Genomic DNA, 11,236 nt, shown 5'->3' with positions numbered 1-11,236 from the left:
CACTGAAGGAGGAAAAAAAAAAATCCCCTTTTGGGTGAGGGAGGAAGGAGAGTGGAAGAGGACATCTCAGTGGCTGTGAATTTCTAGTGGGAGAGCAGAAATATGTTAAAATTCAAATACAGTTCTAGGTGGTTCAAGGTAAAAACTCAAATGAGCAGATGAGACACTTGCAGACACTGGATTGTGGAAGGCTCATTGAGGCCAACAGCACTGCGTGGAGGGATGGGCTTTGGAAGAACCGGAGCATGTTTGGGTATTTAAGAGCCCAACAAATAAGATACTTACAGAAATATAACATTAAGCATAGCATTTCTAGAACATTCAAGGTGATGCACAGCAGTACTGCAAACCTGTTCATACCTTCTTGGGGGAGGTCTCACCCCCAGGGAGATTACTGAAACAAAAGTTCAGCCTTTCAGCAAAGCCTCTTGTAATCAATAACAGAAATCGCAGTCTCTTTGGTCAGAACATTATGCCAATCTTTCTTAAATTTCAGTTATAAAAAACCTTCTAGGAGTGTGGGTAAGTTTTTTTCAGACTTAACCTGATTTCTCAACCTGTGAAAACACCAGTCAGGATCTGCCTGATCTGAGACTCGCACCCACAGCCTCAGCTCAGCTAACTGGGTGCTCCTGCCCCCGGGGTATCACTGTACTGAATCACACCAGCTCCTGCAAAAGAAAATTGGCAAAAAGGTGATGTCACACTCTGTCCCACAGCCCATTCCTCCTGCTCTCTCACAGATGCTGACCTTATTCCAGTTTTTTTATGCCATTTCAGGCACATTAATCGACATTCAAGGTCAAGACCCTTTGCCTCCACCAAAGTAAATAAAAACTGTTCACTTGCTGACTTCAAGGAGGTTGCATTTTGTGGTCAAAAACCATCTGCAGACAGAATTCTGTACGTCCTCTCTATCACTGCCTGCTTTTACACTTGTTTTTAGGCACAGAAGATCCCCCTTGGTAGCTCATCTACAGGTGGGCATCTGTAATCCTACTCATCATACAGATGGTTTCTCAGAAACCTGGCAACAGTCTGAATGGCCAGGGCCCTATGAATACACACGTCCAGGTTTGATTTCCTCAGTTCTGCTCATAATGGCAGAACTGTGGGGGATTTTATTTATATATATACATTAAAATGTATCTTCAGCTAAACTTCCCATTTCATTTTCTATGGAAAACTTACGGTATAACTTCAGCACAGGTAAAAAGATTTTTGCAAGAGGAGCCATGAGCATCTGAAAGAACAAGTCTATTCACTGATCAGTAAGTAGTTATATTTGGAACTGACACAATATAGCTTTAGTTTTCCAACAGTAAACTCCAAGTAGCCTCATTTAATTTGGGAGGGAAAATCATCTCTCTGGTTTTCTTATATTTCAGTAAGCCCTGTGTCCGCGTCCAAGAACTTTTCAGTGCATTAATTCAGCGACAACATAAGATATATACAAAATTAGGGTATAGTTTTCAAAAACAGGCATCAAAAAAGAAGTTTCTAGATCCATATTTAGGTCCATGAATCTGATTTTCCTAACTACTAACCACCTGCCAGACTGCACAGAACGCTGACGGGAGCTCAGCGCTTCTGAATGTTGCACCACTCAATGACAGCATCCAACTTTTTGACAGCCTTCTGGAGGAGAGAGCTTTCGCAAGCTTCATAAAACATAAAAGGCCAAAACAACACGTTCTGCAATTATCCACACTGAAAAACAATCTTAATTAATAATGATATCGTCGCTACTCCTTCTACCCTTAAACTGCCACTGCAAAGTTTTGCTTGTCCTTCATTTCTCTCCCTTTTCCCTAATACTTTCATCTTGTACTCCAAGGTTTTATCGTTCTATCAACCTCATCTCAGTGGTGTTTGTTGTGTTCTGTATCAGATTTTACTCTCTCACAGTTAGGATTTACTCACCTTACTACAGCTCAGCAATACGGCCTCAGAGGACACACATCGTTCCACCAAAATACCCTGGTTCGGTTTTGTGTCTGTACAAAGCTGATCTTGGTGACACAGCAAAGATTTAGATGAGGTTTAAAAAACTATCAAGAAAATTGAAATCAGATTACTGCCTTTATCCAAAGTAAGCACTTAGAGGAAAAATATTCATTAAAAGTATCAAATCCCAAATTTATGTATGTTTAGAGCATTACATTGAGGAAAATAACTAATTATTTGTTCTCCTTTCCATAAGGTAACGGCTTTGATGAAGGCACAAAATGTCACCTTTGCATAAGACTGACACTGTCTGCATTACATATGTCGACCAAAAGTTATTGAGGCCAACTGGAGTTAGAAGTTTGGTCACTGAAGCCAAAAATAATCTTTTTTTCTTACTTTTTAGCTCCCTTCTAATGTACGTGCCATCATGAACACTTTGCACCATTTCATAGAATTATAGAATTATCTGGGCTAAAAGGGACCTTTAAGATCATTAAGTACAACCACCAACCTAACTCTGATAAAAACCACCGCTAAACCATGTCACTAAGCACCATGTCTACCTGTCTTTTAAATACCTCCAGGGATGACCATTCCACCACTTCCCTGGGCAGCCCGTTCCAATGTTTGATAACCCTTCTGGTGAAGAATTTTTTCTTAATATCCATCGTAAACCTCCCGTGGTGCAACTTGAGGCCGTTTCCTCATGTTCTATCGGCCTGTTATTTGGGAATAGACCAGTCCCCACCTCGCTACAACCTCCTTTCAGGTAGCTGTGGAGAGCAATAAGGTCTCCCCTCAGCCTCCTTTTCTCCAGACTGAACAACCCAAGTTCCCTCAGCCGCCTCTCATAACACTTGTTCTCCAGACCCCTCACCAGCTTCATTGCCCTTCTATGGTCACACTGCAGCACCTCAATGTCCACTCCTGGAGTGAGGGGCCCAAAACTGGCAATGAATACAGGGGGACAATCAGTTCCCTAGTCCTGCTGGCCACACTATTCCTGATACAGGCCAGGATGCTGTTGGCCTTCTTGGCCACACTGATGGCTCCTGTTTAGCCAACAGTCGACCAACACACCCCCAGGTCCTTTTCTGCCAGGCAGCTCCAGCCACTCTTCCCCAAGCCTCTAGTGCTGCATAGGGTTGTTGCAACCCAAGTGCAGGACTCAGCACTAGGCCTTGTTGAACCTCCTTGACCCATCCATCCTGTCCAGATCCCTCTGTAGAGCCTTCCTACCCTCAAGCAGGTCAACATTCCCACCCAACTTGATGTCTGCAAGCTTACTGAGGGCGCACTCAGTCCCCTCATCCAGATCATTGGTAAAGATATTAAACAGAACCTGCCCCAGGACTCAGTCCTGAGGAGCACCTTCCCATCTAGTGGGAAGTCTAAGTGCTTAAATTCTATGTGGAGCACTGAGCCACCCTTCAGAAACTCCCCAAAATTATACAAGGTGCTTCAGCTGCTAATTCAGGCACTTGGATTAGATGTTGCAAGTGTTCACCAGCCTCACCTCTTCACCGCTGAGGAATGGCACGTCCTGGTGCTAATGAATATTCTCTTGGAGGACACTGAGCAGCAGCCTCCCCAGCAGATCTGCAGTGAGACGCCTCTCCCAGTCACCAGCACATTCCGACCAGGATTTACAGTCTGAATTAAATGGGATTTCCTCTGTAAGCTCCTGCAAATTACTTATGTTCTGAAAACTATGACCTGTGGGAATTAGAAGAGGTAACAACACTACTTAAAAATAAAATATCACAAGGCTGAATAATTTTTCAGTGACATACTTTGGTCTCAATGGAGCATTAAATAAAATTTCTACACCAGTCTAAAGAGCATACCATGATGCGTGACACAGTGGTTCTCCCACGGCTTATCTTCAGGTTAGAACACAGGCTTCCTACTGAAACCACTTATTTATGCATGCTATTTACTCACAGTTTTAAAAAAAAAAAAAAAGATAATTAGGCTTAAACACATATTCATCTTCAAATCCTCTCCCCCCCAAAATGCAAAGGGAAATGGCCTTTGTAAGGGCCATTTTGTACCTTAGGTCATTAGAAGACTTAAGGTGGTTACAAGTATCCTAAGTTTAAATCAGGTGCAATAAGCCCCAACTTGATTTAAATTCCTTGATTAAAATCAGCTGAACCAGGGTTTGGCATTCTGTCTCAATCCAGCCCTCACCGCAGTCGTGCCACCTTATAACTTTCATCTTTTATTTCTGGTGACACTGATTAGTAAGTTTTCCAGAGCACCAGCTCCTGAAGATTCAAAATGTGGTAGGAAGGGACCCTAAAGCACCCCGAGAGAGACCACAGTCGGCACAAAGCAATGTTCTGCTCTCGGGCACTGGCTGGGCAGCACCCACCTGGGCATCCCAAACCCAGAGGCACGGCTTCCTACCCTCCCGGCTTTGGGGGATTTATTTTAACATTGCAAAGCTTTATGTTTTAGATAATACAGGTGGCATCAAGCAAACAACCTTTATTTTAAACTACAGAAAAACTGATGGTGGGGTTCTCCCAGCAGGGAAGTTTGGCAACACTTTCACTGTATTCTAAACATATTAAAATTGGTTTAGACTTAATTTAAAATATCCATTTATAGAGCACTGTGAAAAGTCATATGGAGACTCCTGCATAACCTGCGTTAAAAAACACATAATTACAAATTTTTTTCAGGCAAAACTAGAGAAAACAGTACAAATGCAGGTCTGAGCACTTTTCCAGTCTATATACTATACCAGCAGCATGAATGACTGCGCTACAGAAGTCCTACTGCAAGGGACAGGCATGGCCTTAATCCAGAAGAACTGTGTCCAGCAACATCATGGAAACAAATCTTTGAGTAAAAAAGAGTTTAAAGAGGAGAGGGAGCTCCTATGACTACAAAGTGATTAACGAACTCAGATTAATAGCAACCGTAATGCAACACAGAAGAACACCAACTTGAAAAAAAAAATTGTTGAATGTTTTAATGCATTTTGAATCGTAATGAAGAAAAACATTTTACATCTAGAAACAAATTAGCAGAATAATAAAAAGTGGTTCCACATAACTTATAAATTCTTTTTCAAAAAAGGTGGTTTTCACAGATTTAGGCAACAAAGATGTTTCATTCCAGATCTTTCTGATTGTAAAGTATACACAAACTTTGTGAAAACTGATGTGCATTGCTTGAGAGAAAGACATAAAAGCTTGATTTTGCCCAGTGATGAGTTTTCTGTGAAAATTCTGCACAATACTGAAACTGTAACTGCAACTTTCCTCCATTTTATGAAATGCTGGACATCGTTCAGTGCTGAAGAACACTCTTTAGAACATTCAAAGCCATGAAATGTTTTCTGTGTATTTAGTCACTACCACTGCTCATGTGTGATTTGCTTCAAGGGGAACGGCAGCCTCGGCTTCACCTTCAGTATATAAAATTAAGATAAGTGATAGGTAAGTGTTTAGCTGATTAAGTGTTAGCCTGCTCGTAAGAACGTGGCTCTAGCACCTTGCTTGGTTGATTTTATTCGAAGTGAAAGTGTGTAATCATCCTACTCCTGGTGCCAGAGGATTGTCCCCTCTGGTGATATAAAAAGTTTGCAGCAATGATGATTAAACTGCATAGAGTGTAGTGGTCCTGTGTTACATATGTATTAGAGAAGATCAAACAGACAACTTTAGTTTAGCAGGACCACAACCAGTGACCCTCTCCCCCACCTCAGGTAATAAAAGGATCATCATTGCTCAAGGTACTACATGCAGGCCAGGCTGGAGAAACTGCTTCTCCTGGCTGGAGAAGCGTTTTTCTCTTTTTTAAACAGCATCAACTTCTGTAAAGTTCTCTCTGCTGTCAACTAAAGGAAAAGGTCTTTTTTTTCTTTTTTTCTTGAAGAGTAAAACCTGCAACCCAACCTCTAATGGCTTTACCCAAGAGATAATAACCCAGACAAAAGAAAAAGTGAAAATAAACTTTGACTCCATCTTTTAACCCTTGTTATCAGAAAACTTAAAACTCTGCTTTCTCCAACCTCACTAGTTTTGGTATTTTTAGATTACTTCAGGCCAATTCTGTATATTTCTTATATTAAAGTAAAAAAAAAAAAAAAAAGGAAAAAGTAACAACAAGAAAAAAAAACCCAAGGTAACAATCTGCTATGATGACCTGTACGATAAAGATACTAACATACATTCTCCATTAAATACCTTCAGCTTCCTCACCATTATGCTTCAAAACCATTGCTAGGACCCCGGTTTCCCTATAAATTACCCTATGAAGCATTCACCATCCCATTGTACTCCAATGCATTTATATGTTAAACAACAGGAGAAGCAGTTAACACATTTGCCTTAATGTCAATATAACCAGTGCTATAGAGGACATGAGCACAGCTATAGTTGCACAAAATCATAATCATGAGATTAAAAGTTCCTAATACTTATGCCAACCCATCATAAACTCCACGATTCCCGTTGTAAGAGGGAACCCTTGGCTTCCCCTCACCCTTCATCCGATAGTGATATGTCAGACAGAGAGGGACAGTATCTCCCTCTAGCTAAAAAAGAAGTGTCTGTCTGAAGCAGCCTTTTTGTTCTTTTGAAGATGTCAGCTGCCACCTGCGTTTATTTATGCAATCAGCAGCTGTGGTACAACACCCCCGCTGCCAGCGCAAAAAAGGCTAAGCACAGTGAGGAGCAAAACCAGAGTGAGATCATTTGGGAGAAAGAAGGGAGACCTGTGTTAATTACCCCCATTTGGAACAGAATAGAGACTGCAGCAGTCCTGCCACAGCTGAGAACAGAAAGGTGACAGATGATGTTTACTTATTGTATTGCTCCATTAGCTTTAAGTGTTAATTATCTTAAGGATCACATTTAGTATGATTGTCTTTCCTCTCATGTCAGAGATAGTACTTCAGCCAGAGACCAAAAGTGCTTTTTTCTAGGCTACAGAGGGATTCAATGCATCTTGACCAACATTCACTTTTGAGGTAGTACTCATTTACTTTGTATTGCTGGCTCAAAACAAAAATATGGGAAGTGAACACAATTTTAAAAATGCTCACTCTAGGTATATATTAAAAAAAACAAAAACAAAACAAAAAAAAAAACCAAAACACTATTTCCTTTCTGGGCAGATGACCAAAAAGAAGCAATCCTTCTTACAAAGGTCAGCTCACATTCACTGGTAAAGTCAAACTTTCATAAATGGTTTATAACAATAGCTATAAACTAAAGTGCTTCAAAATTTGCTTGACTAGATTTCAGTGATTAGAATCATAATATTCTGGATTTTTGCTAATATGAAATGTCATGAAATTTTAGAATCACTTTCTATAAGAAGGGCAGAATGAATATTTTTCTTTTTCAAAAGAAAATGTACAGAAAGCATTCCAAATAAACCTGGCAGTCTATACCCACTACAACTTGCTTGCATTTTCTTTCTCAAATCTACTGTTTCTCCAGTAACTGGAATAAAAATGGAGTTGAAGTTGCACTATACTGCAGCACTAAAAAAAGTATTCCAAATCAGATGCAACCAGGAAAATGTTTACAATCATACAACTAGTGAAATTCACACTTCATTTCAAAGTTTTAGCCCTGCAGATTCTTTGTAACACAAGGCAGATATGTAGAGTCATGGAAAAATGTAACAGACTGCTATACACTCTCTACATTAATTACATAAGGTTCACATTTATGTCACAAACATAATGCCCTACTGTGTATCTATTAAATGCTAAATAACTTATGAACATTTATGTGCTCTATGCAACAGTGAACATATTGACCAGTGGATGCCAAAATATAAAAGTTCATACACGAGACAAACTAATTTTAAAAAAATCACATTTTCTGTACAATTCATGCAAACTGTGCACAATGTGGTAACAAGAACAACATTTGCTAAAGTCTCCACTTAAGGAAGAGCTTTTACAGCAATAGCAGACCAGTATTCAGAAAAGTCTGCAGAAGTGTAGGAGTCCATGGCAACATAAAACGCAAAAATTCTTCCAGCATTTCATTTTTCTTGTAACAAAGCAGGGATGTTGATGTTCCAGCCAATAGCCTGACGGTCAAACCCACACGTGAAGAGGTTACATATGGGATGGTCCTCACTCCACGCCGTGCAGCAAACCATCCTCCTGTGGCCCTGCGACAGTCCAGGAGACAGCAGTTACTACCTGGGAGATGTTTTGAGAACTTCTACGTCAACAAATCAGCGCGACTCAAAACGCAAACCTGATAAAGCTCACACTAGCTTTTACAAACTCTACTTGGGATTCCAAAAGGGAACTGTTAGTTTCATCCACAAGGCAAAAATCTTTATAGCAATGAGACTCCTTAATGCCAGCATCGGGTCCATAATAACAGAAGCATACAAACAGGTGCATCAAAAGTTTCGCATTTTCTAAAGGATGTTTGCTATCTAATTACATTCTATTTACAAAAGCAAATCAAAAATTGGTTTTAACTTTTTTTTTAATAAAAGCAATCTTAAAATATGGAACTATTTGCTGGCAAATGCTTCGTTATAAAGCGCAAGATCAAGTGTCCATCACATTCAGAATTCAGAAAGGATAATTCTACAGCAGGAGGAAAGTCACAGTGAGGAAAAAAAAAAAACCCAAAACCAACAAACCAAAAACATCCCAACACTTGTCTACTGTTCAAATCCAGTAGTAACAAAAACGCCCCAAGGAGGAGTCTAAACAACATTTAAGTTACAAAAGAAATGCCATGATTTCAGTAGTGTCAGCCTGAGTGGGAATACTAAAGGAAAAAAAAAAAAAATATCAAGACTAAACAGATTAAAAAAACTCTAAACTATAAAAAGACTAAAAAAGACTAAGTAAGTTTTAAAATGCCTTCCTAAATTCTGTCAAGAGTTGCTGAATCGACCCAAAAAAGCCAACTGAAGTGGTATAATCCAATTAACTTCACTTAGGCTAATTGGCTCCATTAGTGATGCTTGCCATGCCAAATAGCACCACAAATGCACAAAACCTGATGGCTTCAGCAAGGATGGTTTACTGCTTGGTACTAAATATCAAGAATTTATCTGCAAAAGCAGGAAAGCAAAAAAAAAAATAAAAAAAAAATAAAAAAAAAAAAAAATATCAAGACTAAACAGATTAAAAAAACTCTAAACTATAAAAAGACTAAAAAAGACTAAGTAAGTTTTAAAATGCCTTCCTAAATTCTGTCAAGAGTTGCTGAATCGACCCAAAAAAGCCAACTGAAGTGGTATAATCCAATTAACTTCACTTAGGCTAATTGGCTCCATTAGTGATGCTTGCCATGCCAAATAGCACCACAAATGCACAAAACCTGATGGCTTCAGCAAGGATGGTTTACTGCTTGGTACTAAATATCAAGAATTTATCTGCAAAAGCAGGAAAGCAAAAAAAAAAATAAAAAAAAAATAATCACCAAATCATACAAGGTGAGCTCAGAAAACTGACCCCCACTTTTTTCCTTTTATGTTTCTTTATGTAACAAATTAAACACTGTGCAATTAAAAAACAAACCAAACCATTAAACCTCATAACAAGTCACTTTTCTGACACAATTCACATCAAGACTTTAAAACACATTTTCAATGCTCTTACCCATTCTTTCCATTTCATAGAGAAGGCAGACATTCATTTCACTTTAGTAAGGAGAAAAATTATGATGAAATCCAGTTGAAACACCATTTCCAATTCCAATTAACAAAATTCTAAGTATGTTTCTTATTTGCATGTTGGTCGTTTTCAGTAACTAACAGCAGCATATTTGAATAGACAAGTGTCTTTCAGCATTTGTTTATCTTTCAAACTGGAGAGACCAAATCCCAGTTTTAACCTTGTACGACAGGGGAGCAGACACACTTAAGGCTGTAACTATTGAGGTACCTGTCTGTTGCTGCGCGGGAGCCGCGCTAATCGCACTCCTGACATGTCAAACAATCGAACCTGCCGGTTGTCGTGCGGAAGGGCGATGATTCTTTGGCCAACACATACGTTAATCCTGCACAGAAGAGACAAAAGCAGGTTACGTACCTCACAGTGAGACTGGGAAATAGAACTTGACAGTACAAATTCAAGCTGATGAGAAGTGATACAGCTGAGTTTTTCCTAATTAGAATTCACTTGAGACTGGGAAATAGAACTTGACAGTACAAGTTCAAGCTGATGAGAAGTGATGCAGCTGGGTTTTTCTGAATTAGAATTCACTAGTGAAAACAAAAAAACAAACCAACCAAAAAACCATTTGAAACCATTAAGGTGTTTTTGATTTTACTAGATGCTCAAACAGCCTTCACATCTGCATCCTATATAAAAAAAAAATCTCAAAAAAGCAATATGATGTATTTACTGAAAATTAATGTTGACTATATCTGCATTTTATAAAACCACATCAGACCTTTCTCCAAATCTCATAAATCTCACCTTTAATTTTAGTCACTACAATTAAATGTATATTCAGTGAAATAAGAAAAATAGCAACTGGGAGATGTGCTTACCTGTTAACTGCAGAATCCGTACGGATGGTTGCAATAGGAGACCTCATGTTTTTCAAATCCCAAACTTTTACAGTACGGTCATCACTACCAGAAACAACATTGTCTCCCACAGTGAAAACTGCAGATGTCACAGTGCTAAACAATCAGGAGTAGAAAGAAAGATGTCAAGCTCTAAAGTTCTTTATTAAACTAGCATCTGATTTCAAGTTCTATTTTCTGTTCCTGTGTTTCCTTTAAAACATGGTACTTGCTTTTTAAGGTATACAGGGCTTGACTGGTGCAAGTGCTAAGAAAAGAAGTCCAACAGTGGACAGTCACTCCGGAGGCATCTGTCATATTCCACTGATCCTAACATCAGCTACACGTGGCCAGTCTTGAAACCTTAATTCACTTTTGAAGCTCCGTATTAACGTCCAGTAGGCTTATCAGACAGCCAGAACTGAATGAGTAGCACACAGTACAATTCCTCTTCTCAAGCGTTTGGAGACAAGTGGTCAAGTTCTTTTACTTTCCATCCAAGACTTCTGTAGAACTACCTCAGGCATTTGTCCTTCACAGCGCAGACACCAAGGAGATCCAAAACACCTGATCTGAGATGTAGGTTAAGCTATATTGTACCCACCCCTAAACACACCGTAATACAGACACTGAGCTTCTGGTATAACTCTGCTAGCAATAGCTACAGCAATCTAATAATTGCTAATTGTGACTTCTATTCCTATTTCACAAGTGGCTAAAGTCTGAGAGTCAGATAAAAAAAAAGGCAAGCAGGAGTAATAAA

General features: G+C 39.2%; 1 protein-coding gene across 2 annotated transcripts in view; it reads right to left on the bottom strand.

Annotated features, from left to right (window-relative positions):
• Positions 1 to 4,910: 4,910 nt before the first annotated feature.
• Positions 4,911 to 11,236, bottom strand: part of WDR37 (WD repeat domain 37) — a 47,838-nt gene continuing 41,512 nt past the window's right edge. For both annotated transcript variants that reach the window (XM_014945121.1, XM_014945120.1), the window contains 3 exons: positions 10,456 to 10,590; positions 9,845 to 9,959; positions 4,911 to 8,100 (listed from right to left, as the gene is read on the bottom strand). In XM_014945121.1, the coding sequence (XP_014800607.1) occupies positions 7,969 to 8,100; positions 9,845 to 9,959; positions 10,456 to 10,590 (382 nt within the window). In that variant the 3' untranslated portion in view covers positions 4,911 to 7,968. The remainder of the gene's footprint in view (positions 8,101 to 9,844; positions 9,960 to 10,455; positions 10,591 to 11,236) is intronic.

This window comes from Calidris pugnax, unplaced genomic scaffold (genome assembly GCF_001431845.1).
Source record: "Calidris pugnax isolate Ruff unplaced genomic scaffold, ASM143184v1 scaffold54, whole genome shotgun sequence".
Classification (NCBI taxonomy): domain Eukaryota; kingdom Metazoa; phylum Chordata; class Aves; order Charadriiformes; family Scolopacidae; genus Calidris; species Calidris pugnax.
Note: the sequence above shows the minus strand (reverse complement) of the source record. Positions and strands in the feature narration are given on the sequence as shown.